The sequence below is a fragment of the Euprymna scolopes genome, chromosome 36, assembly GCF_053919585.1.
Source record: "Euprymna scolopes isolate OS-2025 chromosome 36, ASM5391958v1, whole genome shotgun sequence".
Classification (NCBI taxonomy): Eukaryota; Metazoa; Mollusca; class Cephalopoda; order Sepiida; family Sepiolidae; genus Euprymna; species Euprymna scolopes.
Window position 1 is genome coordinate 82,263,549 of NC_136517.1, and position 23,181 is coordinate 82,286,729.

Genomic DNA, 23,181 nt, shown 5'->3' on the forward strand with positions numbered 1-23,181 from the left:
TAGTTTCCTGTTGCTTTCCGTTTTAATTCCGGACGGGGGGGGGGTATCTCTGCCTGTGAGTTAAACGTGCCCCCAGATACCAACCTGGAAATTTCTACGAGTCAAGATCTTAGGGTTTGAATCTGGACGGCACTGTTGGAAAAGTCTAGTCAATTTTCGGGTTTAGTGATCTTAACCCTAAGTCTTTGTGGTTTATGCAAGGCAAGTGGCCCAACCACTTATGACCGGCCGTTGTGGAGACTCTGTTGACACAACAATATGTCTTGATACATATCATTACTCTTTATCATAACGCCAATAATTCTGGCTTTAACTCGACCCAACAACACTGTCACATAATTAAATTCTACTGATTTGGTAGAAATTAATATTATTTTTTATTTATTTTTTTAATGAATTCTCGTCTGTTAACTATTCTGCATTTTTACAGTTTTTTTTTAACATAAAAGGTTTGCAATAAGCCAGTTTAAATGAACAGATTCTGGATGATTTTCGTGTTTTGATTTAGCGTAAAAGGACATGGTCCTTAAGTATCCTAAACCAATCACTTGAGAATGGATAAATATAGCGTGAAATTCCACTTTAATCTAAACTTGCGATGACTCGTTTATTTTATTTATTACTAGCGGAGGATACCCGGCGTTGCTCGGGTGTTTGGAGGTGTGTGTATGGGAAAAACGTTGACCAGGTGTTTGGAGGTGTAAAAGAAAAAAAAAAGGTTTTAGTAGAAAGTTAGGCTTGAACCCCGAACGTTTGACGGGGAGGTGGAAAGGAAATGGAAAAAAAAAACCCTACGACCTAACCATCTCGACCACGGGAGTAAATGAATTGATAAGTGTGTTAATTTGACGTTTATAAAGCGAAATTAACAGGTGCGAGAATGTTAAGTCGCGTGATGTTTGACCTAGTTTTGCGCTGGAAGCCAGTTTCTGTTTTCCCCGCTATGCGGCGATCAAAAAATATCTCGAAAATAGCTTGTAAATTCGGATGAATTAAAGATAGCTGCGACCCGAGTTCCTTAGTCGTAGATATTATTATTTAGACAGCATATAAAAGGTTTTAAGAAGGAGCAAGCCAACCGAGAATGGCGGCCAAAAAAAAGCCTTTTGTAGACATACAGAAAAAGCGAACACATGTACGTACATACATACATTCACACATTTTCGCTTATATATATATATAGATTTTTCTTGATAAAATTCGGATGTAAACAAAATTTATTCTCCTTTCTGTGAAGGAAGATTAAAGTCCAATTTCCTGTATTTGTTGTGATGCTGTGAAATTATTTTAATAAACACTTGACAATTAGTGGTTGAAATTGGGTAGAATTCGATTATTTAAGAAGACGGCTCAACAAGAACTTGTTTACATTGGACTTGAAGGCTATCATACTGTAGTCTGTCTTTCACTTCAGAAGTCACCACAATACCATATTTACTCTATTTAAAATATTTCCAATAGTTTAAATTTAAGCCATTAAGTTCTAGGGTGTTGATTTTTTTTTTTTTTACTATAAAGTTGAAACTTTTTGTAATGACTAAAAATGGATTTGAATGCACAAATTGCAAGAGAAAAGTTATTTTCTCTAGAAAGTGAAATATTGACTCTTCTATAAATAAGACATTTAAAGTTATATAGATTAAAAACGAAATATCGACTCTCCTATACAAAGCATACTGTTTATATATATTTTAGAAATCAAAATTGTTATATATTCAAGATAAAATTTACAGTCGTTTATTAGTCGCATGCAAACAACTCTATAAGTCACTCCGTTCGTCCGTCGGTAACACTTTTGTGCTTGGCCTTTTTGGTTAAGATCAAAGGTCTGTTATTAATAGATGCTGTTCTTAGCTTTTTAAGCTTTTTTTTGGCCTTTTAGCCAGTTTTTAAATGTGAGGGCAGAGTCCCTGTATATATTCATCCCTCCTTCTACAGGGCTTTAAAATTAATTTTACCCCCGGACGTGGGAGGCATGGCCAAGAATGGAGTACCCCCTGCAGACTTACTGACAGGAATCCTTGGACAGGCCTGCTACGTCCTCACCCCCGGGAACTTCAGGCCCGTGTGCGACACTGAATAAGGTAGGTGACCATGGCTTTAAACTTGGCTACTTATAATGTGAGGGGCCTCAGATGTCGAAGCAAGGCTGCACGCATGCTGAGAAATCTGGTGTCCCTCAAGGTAGATATTGCCGCTATACAGGAGACCCACTTTATTTGTGACAGGGATTGTCAGGTGCTGGTGAACGATTACGATGTTTACTCAGCATATGGCAATACCTATAGTCGTGGAATCTCCTTGCTAGTAAATCGCACCCTATCAGCATCAGTGAATGTTGTTCACGCGGACGAGGACGGGCGGGCGATTGTCATCGATGTTGCCGTTAATAGCAGCGTGTTTCGGATAGTCGCAGTTTACACGCCTAATTCCGCTGTGGAGAGGGCTTCCTTCTTTCGACGGGTGGAGGGTTTTATAGATGATCCAAAGAGGGTAGTCTTAATGGGTGATTGGAATGCCATCTTTGATCCCAAGGTAGATATGGTCGGGGGGACTAGCGGGTCGGTGTGGTGTGACAGTAGTCTGTCTGACCTGATGGCTTCGTGCGACCTGGTTGACAGATTTTGCATGGATCACCCGGGGCAGGAGATGTGGACGTAGCATCCTAATGCACCTTCCCATTCAAGTACTTACTTGGATCGGATGTTAGTCAGAAGAAGCGATGTAGACTTCATATCTTGCCCCACGTTCTACTTTTTAGGACACTCGGACCATAAACTTGTTATGGCCGGTTTGCACTTGAGCTCTAGGCCTAAACTGGCCGGATACTGGAAGTTCAACAGCATCTTGTTGAAGTTGGAGGACTACCGGTTGAAGGTTACAGAGTTAATCCAACGACCATTAGTGGGGGCGGTTACTGGGAGTAAGTGGTGGGTTAGTCTCAAAGCGAAGATTAAACGCTTCTCGGTCCAGTACAGCCAATGCCTCGCGCTAGATAAGGCTAAGGCCAAGAAGTGTATACAGAATAGGCTGACCCGGGCGGTGGAGGGGGGGACCCCCTAGAGATAGCGCTAGCTAAACAAGACCTCAACCGCTTGGCTAGCAAGCAGTATGAGGGCTAGATAGTTTGGGCTAGGTTAATGAAAGTCTCAAACGAGGCTGTTAATGTAGACGCTGTTGAGCGTAAGGCTGCTCTAAGGCGCGGCTCGGACGGGTACATTCAAAAAGTAAACGACCTGGAAGAGCACGCCCTCGTGTCGATGCGGGAGATTTGCGAGGGGTTTTGGAAGCATCTATCGGAGCGCTTCATCCAACTACCCAGACTCAAGGTCGAAGAGTTTGGCAGCTATTTGGCCGACTCGCCCCGCCTTACGGTGGCTCGAGCGGCTAGCTGTGATGGCCTTGTCGCGGAACATGAGATCATTACTAGATCAGGTCAGCTGCAACAAGTCCCTGGGGCTTGATGGTCTACCCTACGAATTCTACTTGAGGCTGTCGCCACTGTTGGTCCCTATTCTGAAGGATATGCTCAACCATTGGTTTGTTCAGGGCTCCATCCCTGGGCAGGTGACCAAGGGAGTGATCACATTGCTGAGGAAAGGTCAGCGGCATGGTGGGGAGGAAGATTTAGATGATTTCAGGCCCTTGACTCTGCTAAACACAGAGTTAAAGATTTTGGCCAAGGTTCTTGCAAATCAGTTGCAGGTTGTCATCACTAACTTGATCGAACCAGACCAGAGCTATGCTGTGAAGGGGAGATCGATTCAGGACAATCTTAATCTGATACACACGATCATAGAGGGGACAGAAGACGAGGCCGCGCTGATCAGTTTGGATCAGTCGTTGGCTTTCGATAGGGTCGACCATCCGAAGTTTTTCTTACCAAATTAAGAACTTTTATTTTTCCAATGAATTGAACTTTTTTCACACACACACACACACACACACACGTACACACTTATTTTAATTTAAAAAAAAAAAAAATGCACACACACACACAGAAATTGTAAATATATGCTTTTTGCTTAAATGCTGAGAATTCATTAGTTAGCTTTAGATTCCACAGAGTGAATGAGGTATTGTGGTAAATGTTGCCAGTCAAGAGTAAGTCGCCAAAGACTCCAATTTTTACTTTAGTTACAAAGACCGTGCAACACTCCCCTCCCCAGATCTTATAGGGCCTTGTGCCTAAATTTGTTTTGTCTTTTGGAGATTTTACTTTTTTAAATTTTATATTGAAATTTTTTTAATTGTAATTTTTTCTTTAAACGGAATAAATTAAATATGAAGAGAAAAGTGTAGTATCTGTTCTGGCGACACATTCTCGTGCCTAGTACACCTGACGAGCTTTTTGGGTAGCGTTCTGTCCGCACCCCCACTTTGTCTTTCTCTGCTCTCCCCCCTCACGGGGGAGGAGGGGGGGGGATCCGACCTGATAATTTACGACCTTCCCACGAGGGAGGATCAGAAACACTTTCTCTCTTCCCTCCACTAACTTCCCACTCCCTTTCTGTTTTATCTCCTCTCTTGCCGCCACTTCTTTTTGGCGCCAAAGTTGTCTCCCCACTTTGGATGCCGTCTCTCACTCTTTTCGGTGGTTTTTTAAAAGAAGAGGGAACCAAAACAAACACCCTCAGCCAGAGGGCCACCAATATGGATACTCCCAGCCAGGGGGCTACTGCTCCCCAGGAGGATGACTCCCCAACAGGAGGAGCAAAAACAACTACGAACAGGGTGTACCGCCTGGATATGACAGCATTGAACACTCCTCAGGAGGCGAAAAATTTACCAACAGCTTCACCCCCCCCCCCCATAGGAGAGCAAAACCACAATCGATCATAGCATCTCACTCAGACCACAGAAAGGAGGAGGTGCTAGGCCAAAAGGACAATAAAGGGGACTTCACTCCCCAGGAGGACGGCTCCCCCAAAAGGGGAGCAGATCAAGAAAATGAGGGGGCATACCGCCTGGACCTCACAAATAAGGAAGGGGCAGATGGCCTCAAAGTAAACAAAAAAAATCATGTTCCCCAAGAGGCCGACTCCCCAAAACGAGAAGCTGCTCCCGAAAAAGACTCTAACCAAGGAGAGTCAGGCCCAAAAGACACTGAAAAGGGAGCCCCCCCCCCCCCACCAAAAGCGACACATCCACAAAAGGACAGACTAAGAAATCTGGGGAGGCAGGAAGCGTCGTCAATAAACAGGCAAGGGCGACCTCCATAAAAGACCAAAAACGTTCTAACCCCACCAAAGACCTCATATCAACACCAAGAGGGTCTGCATGGGGGAAGACCGTAGAAAAAGAACTGTCCCCTCAAGAGTATAGAGACCTGTACCTGACAAAGTACATAGAGGGGGGGCAGATATAAAACCCATACCGGGTGCCTAGGGGGCGATTGAAGGCAGTCATGTCCCTCGCCATTTCCGATATACTGGAAAACCGCCTCCTGGGGATGAAGAAGGAAAACATGGCGGGGCTCCTCCACAAACTTAACATCCCGGTACTATACCTGTACCAGAGGAGTTTCGCCGTGTGGGACCTCCTCCTACCCACCAAGGACGATGCGGAGAGACTCTCCCTCCAAGAAATAAAGCATGGGAGAGTTAAACTAATACCCGAATACCAGGGCAAGAGAAGGATTCGGGTGCAGGTATTTAATGTGCCAACCCAAATACCTGCGGAACTGTTAGGATGCCTCTTCGGCCAGTACGGTGAGGTGGAACAGGTGACTCCAGTACGGTCAAAAACTGGGACTCACCTGGGCTGCTACACAATAGCAATGAGGCTGAAGAGGGAGGGTGTTCGGGTGATACCAGCGCTGCTGACATACAAGGATGCCAGCATAACGGTAGTGGTGGAGGGCCGTCGTCCGCACTGCTGGTTCTGCCAAAAGCAGGGTTACATGGCTAGGAGCTTCCCCCAAAGGGTAACCCCTAAACGACCCGAAAGGCGGTCACAACCCGAGACAGCGCCCACTCCAAAACAGGCAGCAACAACTCCTGCAACTGCGGCACCAACCCCAGCTCCAAGGAAAACCTAGACCACCCAGGAGGCCAAGGGGGAGGAATGGAGCATGGTAATGAGACAAAAACGGAAACCCATAATCCCTTCCGCCATCGTCCCACCACCAGCCCAAAAATCGAGGCAGCAGCCTCCGCAAATGAAGCAACAACAACAGCCACCGCAGCCGATGCCGCGGAAACAGCTGCAGCAACAACTACCGCAGCAGCAAGTGCAGCGGAAGTAGCAGCAGCAACGACACCAGCGAAAGCAGCAGCAACAAAAACAGCCGCAGCAGCAACTAGAGGAGCAGACACAACCAACAGTCCCCACACCAATCGAGACGGGAATCAAGCGGAGAAAAGACTGCTCCTCTGAGGATGAATCTGCAAGTGAGAAGAACTCAACCTCACCTCTCCCCGGTTCATTCGAAAGAATAAAAAAGAAAAACAAAAGAAGAAAAGTGGTCATTCTCCAGATCATTCAAGTTGTTTTTGAAGGATTCCAGTTATTTTTTAAGCATTCAAGTCATTCTTAAGGTCATTCAATTCATCCTTAAGTTCATTAACGCCATTCTAAGTCATTTACTTTTTATTTATTTAAGTCATTTCAGCCCATTTTTCGGTCATTTTAGTTTATCAAGAGCATGTTGTCGGCCTTGTTGTAAGGAGCAAAGCAGTTCACATATAGAGTTACATTGAACTTTTGGCAATAAATTAATGGTTTATTATTGCAAGATTCATTTTTTTTTTTTTCTTTTTTTAAATTAATGCTAGTCAATCGAAAAAAGGGGATGACTTTCGAAAATATCAGCGAAAAAAGCGGCCCCTCCCTGTAGAAAAATGCCCAGTTGAGGGTGAAGGAATTAATGTTTTTAGCTAATTTTTTAATATTTGTCATCCAAAGGGTCAAATTTCAAAACGATACAGATCTCGTGAAAATCTGCCGCCTCTGTTGAAAGTTTTATACATACATACATACATTTAAACAGACAGGTGAGATTTATATTATAGACTAGCCTGGGTGCCCAGGTGTTTGGAGATGTGTGTTGAGAGAAAAAAAAACGTAATAGGCAGGCTCGAACCCATGACACGAAGGCGGAAGAGAAAGTGAAAAAAAAAAAACCTGACATCTTACCACTACTCCATGACACTACCGGAAGTTCGAAACGTTGAAATTAAGTAAAGTCATTCCAACTGATACAATGACTTGCAAAAATGGCGACACAAAAAAAAAAACACCCTCCCTGTAGAAAACTACCCAGTTGAGGGTGAAGGAATTAATGATTTTAGTCAGTTTTTCAATATTTGTTGTCTAAAGGGCTGAGCTTCAAAGCAATCCCAATCTCGTAAAAATCCGTTGCCTCTGTTGAAAGTTTTAAGCAGACCCACATACATTCATTCATTCATTCATTCATACATACATTACGTACACTTTCTGTAAAATTTTCTTCTAGAAATACTACTTTTGTAATGTTTTTCTAAGAGTAATGTTCTCGCTCTCATTGTAAAATTTATTTTTTAAAAGGACTATATGCTAATTATCGTACTTATAGAATTCCATTCGACAACTTTATTCGGCATAACGTAACCCATAAATGGTTGACGTACCGAATGAGTAATAAAAAAAAAATATGAGTGAAAAATTGATCTTCCTCATTTGGTTAGCAATACAAGAAATGCTGAGTTTTTCCCGACTTAGGGCTCCCTTCTTGAAGTCTCGAGAATGGGGGAGTAGTATATCCTTGCATATAAACTAGGGATGCAGAGTTGAAAATTCAACTGAGCATCCTGAGGAGTCTGAATCAGACTCCTCAGGATGCTCAGTTGAATTTTTCCATCTGTAATGAATCAACAGACAGTCTTAACATGAAAACTTAAAGGAGTCTGTCAGATTTTATTTATTTATTTATTTTAGCAGTTGAAGTCGGACATTATGTATCTAACTCCACAAACCACTGTATAAGCTTGGCATCAAAATATGCACCTAAGCATAACCTCCTGTGCATGAGGTTTTGGTAGCAGACTTGGTTCTTTATTTTGAGTTTGATTGTTTTTATTTTTTTTATTTAAAGCTGATTTTTAGCTGCATTTGTTTAAAATCTTTCTTTTTGGATTTTATGAATACTTTTGGCATGAATCCGAACATGTGCCATCAGCGTTTCTTTCTTTCCCTTTTTTTCTTTCCTTTTCTCTTATTTTTTTTCTTTCCTTTTCTCTTATTTTTTTTCTTTCCTTTTCTCTTATTTTTTTTCTTTCCTTTTCTCTTATTTTTTTCTTTCCTTTTCTCTTATTTTTTTTCTTTCCTTTTCTCTTATTTTTTTTCTTTCCTTTTCTCTTATTTTTTTTCTTTCCTTTTCTCTTATTTTTTTTCTTTCCTTTTCTCTTATTTTTTTTCTTTCCTTCTCTCTTATTTTTTTTCTTTCCTTCTCTCTTATTTTTTTTCTTTCCTTTTCTCTTATTTTTTTTTCTTTCCTTTTCTCTTATTTTTTTTCTTTCCTTCTCTCTTATTTTTTTTCTTTCCTTTTCTCTTATTTTTTTTCTTTCCTTTTCTCTTATTTTTTTTCTTTCCTTTTCTCTTATTTTTTTTCTTTCCTTTTCTCTTATTTTTTTTCTTTCCTTTTCTCTTATTTTTTTTCTTTCCTTTTCTCTTATTTTTTTTCTTTCCTTTTCTCTTATTTTTTTTCTTTCCTTTTCTCTTATTTTTTTTCTTTCCTTTTCTCTTATTTTTTTTCTTTCCTTTTCTCTTATTTTTTTCTTTCCTTTTCTCTTATTTTTTTCTTTCCTTTTCTCTTATTTTTTTCTTTCCTTTTCTCTTATTTTTTTTCTTTCCTTTTCTCTTATTTTTTTTCTTTCCTTTTCTCTTATTTTTTTTCTTTCCTTTTCTCTTATTTTTTTTCTTTCCTTTTCTCTTATTTTTTTTCTTTCCTTTTCTCTTATTTTTTTTCTTTCCTTTTCTCTTATTTTTTTTCTTTCCTTTTCTCTTATTTTTTTTCTTTCCTTTTCTCTTATTTTTTTTCTTTCCTTTTCTCTTATTTTTTTTCTTTCCTTTTCTCTTATTTTTTTTCTTTCCTTTTCTCTTATTTTTTTTCTTTCCTTTTCTCTTATTTTTTTTCTTTCCTTTTCTCTTATTTTTTTTCTTTCCTTTTCTCTTATTTTTTTTCTTTCCTTTTCTCTTATTTTTTTTCTTTCCTTTTCTCTTATTTTTTTTCTTTCCTTTTCTCTTATTTTTTTTCTTTCCTTTTCTCTTATTTTTTTCTTTCCTTCTCTCTTATTTTTTTTCTTTCCTTTTCTCTTATTTTTTTTCTTTCCTTCTCTTATTTTTTTTCTTTCCTTCTCTTATTTTTTTCTTTCCTTCTCTCTTATTTTTTTCTTTCCTTTTCTCTTATTTTTTTTCTTTCCTTTTCTCTTATTTTTTTTCTTTCTTTTTCTCTTATTTTTTTTCTTTCTTTTGTGTCTTCTTTTTCTTATTTCTCCTATTTTCTTTTTTTCTTCTCTATTTCTGTCAATCCTTTGACCCCCCCCCCTTCCCACCTCATCCCACCCCCATTTCTAATGGCAATAATTATTAATTATGATTAAGTTTCAATAAAATGTAACTTGAATATTTAAGGGAGGGGGGCGGTTTTTGTTTTTGTTTAGAAAATAACAAGATTTTAAGTTAAAAATGGAAAATCCCTCAACTTATGTGTTGAGCTTGTGAGAGAAAAAAAAAAAAAATCTGATCCCCCCCCTCCAAAAAAAAAATTTTTCGCAATTTTTTATTGTAAATTTGTAAAAAAAAGACAAAAAAAAAACATGAATTTTAAGTGAAACAAATTGGTACCTACATAATTGTCAGGTCTCAAATAGTAACATATCCAAAAATTACGAAAAATGATAAGATAAAAAAAATAATGAAAAAAGAAATTGTGGAAATAAGCAAAATCAGTGTATTATGCTAACTAAAAAAAAAAAAAAAAATTAACACGGGAGATAATTAAGTTCTGTTGCTTACGTCACGTAATTCGAAATGTCGGACAAAATTTATTCCCCCATTATAAACTTTATCAGAAAGAGATTTTCATTAATCATTTTTCTACCTACAGTTTTCTGTAATTTTTAAATATGTCACTATTTGCGACATGACAATTACGTAGGTACCGTTTTTCTTCTTTAAAATTCAATATTTTTTCTTTATGTAATAGCATTAAAAGTTTTAATAAAATATATAATACTTTTTTTTTTTTTTTTTTTTTTAGTTTTAGTTTTAAACTGAAGTATGAAACCTGTCCCCCTCCCCTAATGTATTTTTTTTTTTAAACAATGAACTTTTAACATCAAAATTAGTTTTATCATAATGGCTGCTTATCGCTATTTTATATCAAGCGACTACAAACAATTCTTGCTTTTTATATATAATACCAGCAGGCTGCCTGCCTGCCGTTTCCCGGTCATAAGATACACTTTGATATGATTTTAATTCATGCAAATTACTTATTTATCATTATAAAGACAATTCTCTATCAATTATTATATTGAACCTAATATATAGTACCTATTTACAATGCCTCCCCACGGGACAGAGTTAGACACCAGGGTCATTTTTTTGACATGAACAAAAGGTACAAAAATAAAAATTTTCTCAGTCGTGAAGGATTTCTCCTCCACTGAAAGAGAACGAGAAATGGAAGTGGCGCATCTGAAGAACAGATACTACACTTTGATCTTGGCCAAAAGGCCAAGTAGTCAGTTATATATAGTAGTGAGATCAAAACTAAAAAATGTGACTTGGGTACCATCAACTTTTTTTTCAAAGGTGTTACCACTTATCAAGGCCAGGAGGCTACTTGAGGATGAGGGTTAATGAGTGTACAATAGTTAAGGAGACAATATCGTAGTAATTGTTAGTAGTGGAAATTTGGTAAATTGGATTACTTAAAGGGAACGGCTCATTAAGAACTTGTTTACGTTGGATTTGAAGACGACCATATTGTAGTCAGCTGGAAAGCAGGGAAATGGAAGAAAGTTTCACAGGTGTGCAGTTCTAAGAAAGATTTGTTCATGAAATGTATGTTTAGGCACAGATAAAGAGTGGGGGAAATTATTGAAAGTGGTTTCAGCTAGACGAGTGTTTTTTTGTGAAAGTTTGGTGAGGGGGGAGTGACCAGAGATTGGAGCTCAGATGAGCAGTTGCAATAAAAATAACAAAGTTTTCTCTGAGAAAGGGGTTGCAGGGAAAAGAAAAGAGCATTCCCCATTAGGCTACGAAGTCTATTTTGAACTCTATCAAGGCAGGATTAGCTGCTTCTAGCAGCTTATCCTGCCTAGATGTGGCAATGGTACTCCATCTTTGGACGTATCTGGCTCGTATACAGGTAGAGAATTGCATCAGCAGTGAGATATATACTGGAGCGATAGCAGGATCCAACCATTTTTCCAGCAGCCTTGGCAACGGATTTGATGTACGTGTTACATTTCAGATCAGGAGTAAAGGTCAAGCCCAGAAGCTTGTCAAAACATGGAGCCTCCCCAAGATGAGCCATTCATTTCAAATGATGTAAGACGGGGATCAGAACGTTGATGATGTAAAACATAGAAGCTTGGTTTTAGATACCACCTCTTTCCCCATTGCACCACATGCTTAAGATCAGAGGAGAGAGAATCTGAGAACTTGATCATTTACAGCCTTTGAAGTGTTACCATAGATGGTAGTGACGTCAGCATAAATGTCGACGAATGATCTTAGGATGTGATTTGAGAGATCATTGATGCAGATCAGGAAGAGACTTGGGCCCAGGATGGACCCCTGAGGGATTCCAGTATTAATACTATGAGCTTTTGATTTCTGCCCATGAACCACTATTTTTATGAACCTATCAGAGAGAAATGATTTACTAATTGAGAAGACATTTCCAGCTATACCGTAGCTGGAGATCTTGTGGGGTACACCTTTATGCCATACCCTATCAAAGGCCTTTGATATGTCAAGAGCAGTTGCCCTAGAAAGGAAGCCTCCGTTGAGAGATATGCTAAACCATATGATTTACAGCACATCTGCTGTAAATCTAGCAGAACAGAAACCAAAACAGATAGCACTCCACTTTTATTCTTAGCCTATGAGCCATGCCCATACACACACACACACATATATATATATATATATATATATATATATATATATATATATATATATATATATATATATAATTCACCTGTTCTGTTTTAAAAGATGCACTCACCTGATTGCAGAAGACAAAATTCAAGCAATCAAATTCGTTTTTGTGTGTGTGTGGGGGGGGAGGTTAGATTTATGCAAATGTGTTGAATATAAATAATCAAAGTTATTAAATGAATATTCTCACGTACAGAAAACGTTTCTCTCCCTCTCTTTCTGGCCATCTACCTGCAAAAAATATACATGTACCCACCTTGGAAAATCCCAAGATTTTTCCATTTGAAAACGATTCTAATCATTTCTCTGCCTTTATACTCTAGCCTGACTTCTGATGAAGAAAATAATTTTAAAAAAAAGTGTCCCCATTGAAATTTCTTTGACAAATAATGTTTTCTCTTTTACTCGGATTCTGACCCTTGACCTTTTCGTTTCTTTCTTACAGAAATGCCTGGACCTTGCAATGAATACCATTTCATTTGCAAAAAACCAAAGTTGTGTATTGCTGAAAAGTTCCGCTGTAATGGGATATTTGACTGTCCCGACAAATCGGATGAGGAAAACTGTATAGGTAAAAAAAATTAAACATTTTTTTTTTTTTTTTTTTTTTTTTTTTTTTTTAAACATTTTTTCGTCCACATTTTTACGTTATTTTTTTTTCATCTGCATTTTTTCATTGACACATTTTGACATTTTTTAAAACTTTTTTCAAGATTTTTTCCATGGAGATTTTTTTTTCCATCGGGATTTTTTTTTTCCATCGAGATTTTTTTTTTCCATCGAGATTATTTTTTTTTTCCATCGAGATTATTTTTTTTTTCCATCGAGATTTTTTTTTTTTTTTTCCATCGAGATTTTTTTTTTTTTTTTTTCCATCGAGATTTTTTTTTTTTTTCCATCGAGATTTTTTTTTTTTTTCCATCGAGATTTTTTTTTTTTTTTCCATCGAGATTATTTTTTTTTTTCTTCCATCGAGATTTTTTTTTTTTCCATCGAGATTTTTTTTTTTTTTTTTTTCCAACGAGATTTTTTTTTTTTTTTTTTCCATCGAGATTTTTTTTTTTTTTTTCCATCGAGATTTTTTTTTTTTTTTTTTTCCATCGAGATTTTTTTTTTTTTTTTCCATCGAGATTTTTTTTTTTTTTTTTTTTCCATCGAGATTTTTTTTTTTTTTTTTTTTCCATCGAGATTTTTTTTTTTTTTTTTTTTTTTCCATCGAGATTTTTTCATATAAAGTAGTTGGAAATTGTCATATATGTTACATCTAGCAAGTTGTCAAACAGTTTTGCATGGTTTGGCTTCAATTAAGGCTTTCAATTGATCATTTTCATTTGATGACAAACCACTATGCTCGTCATCTTCAAGACTTGTCGCCGTTATGCTGCGTGTTCAGCAGTGGTTACTAGACCAAACGCGTTATTGATATTGTGAGCTGTTCCAGCAGCTTTTCGGTGTAGCTTGAATTGAAATAAGAAAATTGTGTGAATTTGTTTTTTTTTTTTTTTCATCTTGTATTCAACCTTCTGAAAAGACAATAGTTTTAAAAGGTTGTAATTTAAACGATTAGATAGAGCGAAAAACGCTCTTTAAAATGATATATAAAGTAAAGGTATTATAATGAAAACTTATTTGAAAATACATCATTGTAAACCAAGATTAAAAATCCCGCAAGAACTTTCTTGTCAACCTAATAAATAAAGGATGAATAAAATTCGTGGGAAGGAGACAAATGGCATTGTTTAGGAAGAGTAGGAGAGAGGGGAAAGAAAAAAAAAAAGGGATACAGGTCAAGAAAATCTGGAGCTGCTTGTCCAGTATTCCCTTGATGTTAAAAAAAAAGAAAAGAAATCCCTGCATGATGTACATATGGAAAAAAAATATTGTACTCCAAAAATCATGTGAATTTGTCAAGTAGCTTCATTTTTATAAATGAAATCAGTTTTAAGCGATTAATGGGAATTTGTAGGTATTATAACAGATTCTCACAAATTTGAATTATCTCCCTTGTTTCTTTTAAAATGTTTTCAAAATAGCGCTGTTACCCATAAAATTTGTGGTCCTGGATATGACCTTAAACTATATCCAGTGGTGAGGCCCCAGCTTGCAGGCTTTGGGGAGTGGGGAGCCACCCCTTAATTACCATTACTCCCAGGTCCACTCTGACCCGGAGTGGTAGTACCTGTTAGGGTCCCAACTATGGGTTAAATAGAAACCGACTTGAAAACAACAAATATATTCTATTAAAAAATTTTTTCTTCCGAATCTTTGGATTCGGCATTAAATAACCCGGAAAGGGGTTGATATGCCGTAAAACAAAAACAACCAATCAACAATAAAATTTGATTTTCCTTATAAAAATAAAACTATTTGATCAATTTACAAGATTTTTGGAATATGATATTTTCTTTCCTGCATCATACATATTTTTTAATATAGAAAGTATTCTGGACAGACCTCATATTGAATGAGTATTATCAAGAAAGAAATGTATTTACTTGATAAAAAAAAAAAAAAAAATGTGGCTGGTCCAAAGTCGTAAGATTCTGACATTGGTTGCAGTATCAATTGTGTGCTTTCAATTCTCCCTCCAAATAATGGAGTTTGATTTGCCACACATTAAAAATTGACCTTGTATTTTTTTTTTCTTTTTCTTTTTTTTTTTAATGAACAGTTCAAATTCTGCGTGGTCTATCCTCAAATCAGATAATTCCTATTTCTTATTTGATTTTTAATCAATATTTTTTTAATTGTGTATTTCTTGCAAGTCTTCCATTAAAAATGACAGTTATTGAGTACACAGACACACACACACACGTTCACTTTTATATATATACTAGCAGTTCCGCCTGGCTTTGCTTGGGCCCTATGTACTGTTCATAAGGTTATGTGCATATGCGTATATTAAAAAGTGTGCATATGTAAAGTAATGCCTTTCTGTATAATAGTCTTCCTTAACTACCATAGAGAAAAGACAGACATTTTCACTTATATATATATATATATAGATTGGATGCAATATATAATAATGATTTAAAAAGTATAAAAATAAATTCATGCACCATCACCGAGAATCGAAACCAAAACGTTCAGCTCACGATTTATTTTACCTCTGCTGTCAATGACTGGGCTATGAAAACATGTTTACTGCAAGGCTAAAAATTAAAACATGAACCAATAGCTACTATGTTATGTATTCGTAATGCCGGCGTTTGACCTTCACTTCACCTGACAAATTTCATTTTTTTTAATTTTCACTTTTGTACCGATTTTTCCGGGCTAAAACACAAATATAAAGTTTTGCATGGATTCAAATACCTTATATATGAAGTTTCATGTCTGTAAACCAAAAACTCTAGGAGGAGTTTGGTAGGCAAAATTTGTTAAACAAAAATATATACGTATACATAAATATATATGGAAACAATTTTGTGTTTACTATAAACTTTTTACACAAATATTATGCAAGTATAAATCATGTAGAATATCTGCATGAATATAATTACACATAATAGTTAACTGAAGATGATTATCCCATTAGAAAACTGAAGCAACTAATAGGGAATTAATTAAAATGAATGTTTAAAAGAATATGCAAATTAGCTAGATCTTTTTCTAATGAATGCAATTCCACAACCCATATATAAGAAAATTGTATTTTCTTTTTAAATAAATAGATAAGAGGGTTTTTAATATAAATATCAATACACACAAGAATAACGAATTTATAGGAGTATATATATATATATATATAATAAAAGTTACAATAAGTTTACTAAGGTAATCAAAATGGTAAACTTAAAATATATTATAAATATTAAAGAGTTAATATTTACAAGTAAAATAAACTCAGCCAGATGTAAAAAGCTCAATAAAACTGAAAAAGAAATAGAGCTTATAATATGAACAAATGATTAATAAAACATGTTAAAAGAAATTTTTTTGATTCATCCAGTCTTGACAGATGTGTTTTAAATATTATCTCTAGTGCTTTTCTTTTAATGATTTGGAATTCATTCCATTTGCGCTTTTTTTTTTGGATGATTTTGGACCATTTGGAATTTACCCATTGGATTGAAATTTTAAATTCGACCGTTTTGGATTTTACCATTTTTGGATTTTTACCCATCACCGGACTATCCATTCATGTGAAATCTTTTTATTATTTTTCTTTTGCCTCCTGTTCCCCTTACCTCACCCTTTTTTTTTTTTAACCAAGTAAGGTCTTTGACTTACTTGTAGTTTCATTAAATACTTTTATATGCAAAATCCGATCCTGCATTTTGCTAATTCCTGCCCTCTGATGAGAAGGAGAGTATTTCTTCGAAACTCCGCGGATTAAGGACTATCCACTTATCTTGTGCTTCCTTTTTTACAATTAAATGTTTTTAACTCTTTTTCAAGATGTCTTTTAACATGTTTTATTAATCATTTGTTCATATATATATATATCAGGGCTCTATAGACAAATTTATCTTTAGTTGACCTTTGACAACTAAATATTTTTGTTTACTAGCCAAATAGAAAAGTTACTAGCCAAACCCATATGATTTTTAGAATATGACATCTTCGTTCTGTGATGAATATGTACATCATAAAGATTTTTCTGTTTTTTTTTTTTTTAATAAGTGTAATTCTAAATATACAACAAATTTTATGTTGATACTTGTAGGTATAAACATTCTAATTTCTTCACATATTTTTTAAACAGCCTTCATTAAGAAAAAAAGTATATTGTTCTATTAAACTTTTGTTTAAATAATTTAACTTTGTTGTTCGTTTTATTAAAAAAAAAAAAATGAAAAGATATTTTTCACTCAGTAATGAGCTTTCGAAGATTGTCAGTGAAAGAAATGCAATCGTCAAAAGATAAGCGTTTCATTGTTTCTAGTCGCCATTTTGAAAAATCACTTGCAAATGCGATTGTTTCACTCGCAATGTAGAACCCTGGTATGGATTACTCATTTGGATCAAATCTGTTACACGTATGCATTACAAACATGCAACCGACTAGTGCATGTTTGCATTGCTAAAACAAGATGTAAACAAGGTTCGCACAGACTTGAATTTTAACTTTTGCCTTGAAAAGGCTTTATTTCTATTATTCCCTTGAAAATATGGAAAATATTTTGAAAAGGTCTTAAAAATTGTATTATATCCAGTAAAAATTTGTTTTGAAATATCTATAAAAGTGAAAATGTCTCTGTGTGTATGTACATTTCCCTACCAAACTACTCTGCCAATTTTCAGTCTAGAGACTCAAGATTTGACATAACGATTATTGAGATTTGGGAAAATCTTTTTAATCGGTTTTCGGCCAGAAATTTGGCTGTCAAGGAGTCAAAGTTCAGCAATATGACCTTTGAAAACTCTACCAAACTTCTCAGCCAATTTTGAGTCTTTGGAGATGGATCAGAGATTTTAATTTGATTTGAGCCCAAAAAAATGTAAGGGGTCTTAATTGGGGTCAAAGTTTAAAAAAAAATTGACATCTGCAGTCTCTACCAAATTACTCAGTCAATTTTTGGTCTAAACATTTGAAATTTTACATAAAGGGTATTCAGAGATAGGGAAAGCATTTTAATCAGTTTGTGTCGAAAATTTGAACTGCCAAGAGGGCCAAAGTTCAAAAGATTTGACCTTTGGTGTCTAACAAACTACTCAGCCAATTTTGGGTCTAAACATTTGATTTACTCGCAAGAAAAGTACTTTAAAATCTTTTTTCTCTAAGGGTAAAGTATTCATCAACTTTTTCATGGACTTTATGTAGTTAGGCTGCTTCATACATAAATAAACTTCACTCACAAATGAAAACAATGTTACCTCGCAAGCCCTAAAGTTTTGCAACAGTGCAAACAGATAACTAATCATGTGCCTCGAAGTTTCGAAACAGACAGACAGCGCCTATGTATGTGAAGGAATAAGAAAACTCATTAAGATAAATAAAGATTACCTTTAAAGTATTTAATAAAATTCTTGTACATCATATTAAATATGTTATGAAAAGTTCTATGATGTTCTTATCATAAATTTTTGACAGCATTAATCTCACTTCAAACAAACAGTTCAACTTAAAAATATAAGATTCCTAATGAAAGAATCGTAAATCTGAGGTATTTTTTTATGATGCGATTCCGATTCACCTCAAAATACCCGATTCTTACGATTCTGATTAATCGTCCTCCTACTAATCTATGTACAAGACCTAATGCTTCAATCAAACTAAAATGCTAATTTTTATTTTTTATGAACTTCATCTTTAAAATCAAACTAAAATACTAATTTTTATTTTTTATGAACTTCATCTTTAAAATCAAACTAAAATACTAATTTTTATTTTTTATGAACTTCATCTTTAAAATCAAACTAAAATAGATCCGAACAACTTTGCTTTTTTTTCTAGTCTTTTATCTGTTGCAATATATGTTGATATGTCATTTGTTTGCTTTATGAAACCATTGTGCAATGCATGTTTACATAGCCGTTAATATTGGGAAACTTTGAATTAGTCATAACCACAGCGGAGAAACTTGTATATTTATTTTTATGGATTTCATCCTTAAAACCAAAATTAAATGGATTCTAACTTTTTTTTTTTTATTTTTTTTTTTTTAGTCCTGCAGCCGACGTATGCTGTGACGAAAAACCCCGACCCTGAAATTGGTACCATATTTGTACAAACGGCCGTTTATTCCGTCATTGGCTGCACCATTGGAGTCATCCTGCTCATCTCCGTGCTCATCATTGCAGTGTTCCGAATCCGCATGAAACGTGCGGCAGTCCGAAGGGCTGCCACTCCAAATGACTTGACAAACAGAAGCAATGCGACTGTCCCTTCCTCCTCCGCACCTGGACCGACGCCTCTTGGCACAGGAAACATGGGGCCCCTCGAGTATGACCCCTTCCTCCCGGCCAATAACCAGCAACAGTCGCAATACGGTAACATTATAGTGACTGCGAACAATGGCGTGCAATATGTGCCAGGTAGCGAGTACCCCCCTTACATAGAGCCGCCACCCCCTTACTCCACAGTGATGGCGGGACGCGAATGTTCGCCGCCTCCTCCTTACAGTACCATTGATAGGGCAATCGCGATGGCTTCGTCGACAGCACCGGCCTTGCAAACGCCTGTGGCTGCTTCGGCTCCTGAAGAGACCCCCTCTCCGATTATTGTCTCGCCGCCTGTCCCGACACCGCAACCCTTTATTCGACCGCAGCAAGAACGGAATCCACCTATATTGACTCCGCCGATATTGGCTGACCCCACACAGACGGGGGAGTTGCCCCGCCCGCCCGTTGTACCCAACCATGGTGCATCCAATTCTGGTTCCAACCCCTCGACAGACGGTCACGTGATGGGGCACATTGTTGTAAAAGATGGGAAGATCATTTTAATGCCAAAAAATTCTTGACACTTGAATGGGTAAGGCCCGATACTAACAACTTCCTTCATCCTTTGTTTTCAGTTTCTCTCTCTCTCTCTCTCTTTCTTTGCTTCATCCTCTATCCCAAAGGCAACCTATTTATAAATGTGGCCCCTGACCACTGGAGAGGTGCAACTAGTATTGGAGAAGACCAGATGTGGTCTTTGGAAATTTCATGAAAAAAGAATAAATAATAAAAAAAATATTGAATGAAAAAGTAATGATTAAAAAAAAGAAAGAAAAGAAAAAAGTCTAATCAAAAAATGGATGACCATTGAAGGTAAAAAAAAAAAATTTAAATGTTTAAAACGTTCAAGGGAAGTAACTCTTAAGAAACTAAACTTGTTTCTTGTGATCAGAAAAAAATTATTTTTTCCACCTTTTTCCCCCCCCCCCCCCTTTTTTTAAAGTTTTTTTTTTTTTTTTTAATATATATCAATGTGTGGATATTCCAGATTGGTTTGAGCACTGGGGTTGTGCTATAAAAAAAAATCATTACAGAAAATTTTAAGAAAGAAAAATAAAGGTGATAATTGCTGAAAAATTCCGTTTCCTAAAAAATGGATTTCATATTTGAGAAAATTAAAATGGCGGTTGCGGTTAAAATTTCTATTTAAGGTTGTTTTTTTTTTTTTCTTTTATGAAATTATGTGGTTTTCAGTTTTTTTTTTTCTCATTGGAAATATTCTCTTTTATTTAATTTTTTTGTCTTTCACAAAAAATATGGATGCAGAAACGTCATAATTTTTTTTTTTTTTTTAAGAACGAAAAAATCAAAACGGTTATTAAAAAATGTGAAAACTTCTGTAAATTCACTGATGAGGAAACCAAGTCTCCCTGTGTTAATTATGGTGGATTGGATGTGCCTAAGTTTTTTTTTTTTTGTTTTTTTTTTTGTACATCCATTAATGTCTTCTCCACCTCTGTCGTTTGTCATGTATTTTACTTTCTTTCTCATTCCTCAAAATACATTCCGAACACAAGCTTCTTCCCCTCCCTTGCAGGAATTTCTAAAACTTTTTTTCTTTAGTCTACGACATTTTGTTTTAGCATCACACAAAACATTTTTAAGGCATTTGTTTCATCAATATAACACATCAACAATACAAACCATTTATTGACAATAAAACATGATTTTATTATTAACAATAAAACATGTTGGTGCTTATGCAGTATAAGGACGATGCTATTGTTGGAATCATCTAGGTGGTTTACAGAAAATGCCAAATCAAAGTTTTGTGCTTTTAAAAAAACATGCAAATTCTAACTAATTTTTTAAATTTTTTTTCAATGAAAAATTAATTGTAAAATGGAAACAATATTCTTGAATAATTATTGGACAATTTTTTTCTTTTTTTAGAAAATTAAATTTCAAATCAAGAAAAAAAAAAACATTCATTGTAAGGTAAGTTTTGTAGATATGTTTTTTGAATAACAAATTTGTTCAAATCAAAACAATGATTTATTTTTTTTTTTTAAATAAACCAATGAATAACAAAAAGATGATTTCTTCGATTTTTTTTTTTTTTTTCTTTTTTTTTTTTCGTTATTAACTCAGTGTTTTGGCACCTTAAAATCTTTATACTACATAAGTACCGGGGTGTTTTTTTTTTTTTTTTTTTTATGATAATACATGTTTTTTTAATCTTCAATACTAATGATTTTTTTTTTTATGAAGATTTTAATATCTACAATAATTTTAAATCAACAATGACATTTTTTCCTCCAATAAAACAATAACATTAGAATTTTTTTTGGTCCCGATAACACAACTATTTGATTTGTTTCCATGAACATAGGGCAACAAATATCACCTCGATAAACTGAGAAAAATCTCCTTGAAAGACCAAATCCTTTTCTCTTTCTGCTCACCGTGTTTTCCTGCCCCATTAATGGTATTGTTATTCCCGGGAGGGGGGAGGGGTCGCTGTTTTTGTGGAGGCCAAACAACTGCTCGGTAAAAAGTTTGTTCCAATATGATTCAGTGCAATCATATGAGGAGAGACGTTTCTTGCTACTTATCTCCCCATACCCCCCCCCTCAAAAAAAAAAAAAAAAATTCCCCCCTCAAATATGATTTTTTTTTCTTTGACATGTATTACTCCATCAACTATTTCGTTTTGTTTTGATTTTTTTTTTTAATGTATTAAAATACATCATTACACTCTCTCTCTCTCTTTGTCTTTCTCTCTCTCTCTTTGTCTTTCTCTCTCTCTCTTTGTCTTTCTCTCTCTCTCTTTGTCTTTCTCTCTCTCTCTTTGTCTTTCTCTCTCTCTCTTTGTCTTTCTCTCTCTCTCTTTGTCTTTCTCTCTCTCCGTCTTATTAAAATGTATCATTATACTCTCACTCAATCTCTAACTCTAAAGATATATATCACTGTTCCTTCAGGTCAAAATGTAGCCTTTTCGTCAAGAAAGGCTCTGCCCCTCCCCACCCCCGCCTCCATTGAACTTTTCTTCTGTTTCCATCTTGAATCTTGTGTAAAAAAAAAAAAAAAAAAAAAAAAAAAAAAAAATTTTAAAAATAAAAAAAAAATTGATTTTATTCTTTGTCACAAATGGCAGAAAGTAAAAATACTTTCTTTTCTCGCCAATAAAAAACCTTAAAAAAATCAAATGAATTTTGTTTTTAAATCACTTGAAAAAAGAAGTGTCAAAATTTTCTTTTCTTTTTTTTTTTTTTTTTTTTTCAATAAAATTATTAAACATTGGATCCGTAAGTATTTATTTATTAAACCACCCTGTGCGTGTATATTGCACAAACTGCGTTCGTTCTCTTCGTTGAGCTGGTCAAAAGCTGTTGTCTGATTTAGTCAATTCTGCAACAATAGAATATTCCTTTTAAACCAAAACCACAATTCCAGTTTTAGAAACAACGAAAGTTTATTTTTATATGAAGGTTAAAATGATACTCGTTTTCTTGGGTTGAGTTGAAAAAAAAAAATAAATCTTCAACATACCACTGAAAACCAGCCACCTATGTTCTGCTTGAAGGAGCAGCTCTAACTTCACTTTCTATTTCATGGAATCTTTTCATCTTTGACTGATTTTGGCCTTTGTTATTGGTCACCATTTGACCACCCAGAAACTGACTATTTAAGATATTTTTTTTATCAAGTAGGTTGATCTTGGCAGGTGCACTTTGTCAATGTGAAAATTTAAATCTGCTGTTTATTTTAAAGTCAAGTTTATTAGCAAAAAAAAAAAAAAAAAAAAAACTAAAAAAAAAACTAGCAATGCAATCTTAAATGGAACTCTTTATTTAATCCATAGAGGCAGCATTAGGCAGTTGAAACTCCAAGCTGCGGATCCCCCCCCCCCCCAAAATGTAATAATTTAAAATTAGGCCGCCGGCTGGACCAAAAACAAAATGGACAAGTTGGCAGCCATCTTGGTTGGAAACTAAAAGCCATAAAGAGAGTTCATATTTAATATAAAATAAAAAACATCTTAAACTATTTAAAAACACCAAAAAATGATGCAGGTAGATGGCAAAGTAACTTTTATTGGCTATGGTAACATTTATGGCTGTGTCGCTCCTCTGCGTCTTCAGAAAGATAAGAAACCTTTTATGCCCGGGGGGGGGGGGAGACTAGGAAGTTACGCTG

General features: G+C 35.3%; 1 protein-coding gene and 1 pseudogene across 1 annotated transcript in view; one reads left to right on the top strand and one right to left on the bottom strand.

The window, feature by feature from the left end:
* LOC145260632 (uncharacterized) overlaps positions 1 to 20,333 on the top strand; it is a 137,385-nt gene extending 117,052 nt beyond the window's left edge. Inside the window, exons 3-4 of the mRNA XM_080118954.1 lie at positions 12,599 to 12,724; positions 18,766 to 20,333. Coding sequence (XP_079975080.1) covers positions 12,599 to 12,724; positions 18,766 to 19,562 — 923 coding nt within the window. The 3' untranslated portion in view covers positions 19,563 to 20,333. The remainder of the gene's footprint in view (positions 1 to 12,598; positions 12,725 to 18,765) is intronic.
* LOC145260897 (U2 spliceosomal RNA) lies at positions 10,599 to 10,731 on the bottom strand (annotated as a pseudogene).
* Positions 20,334 to 23,181: the final 2,848 nt, after the last annotated feature.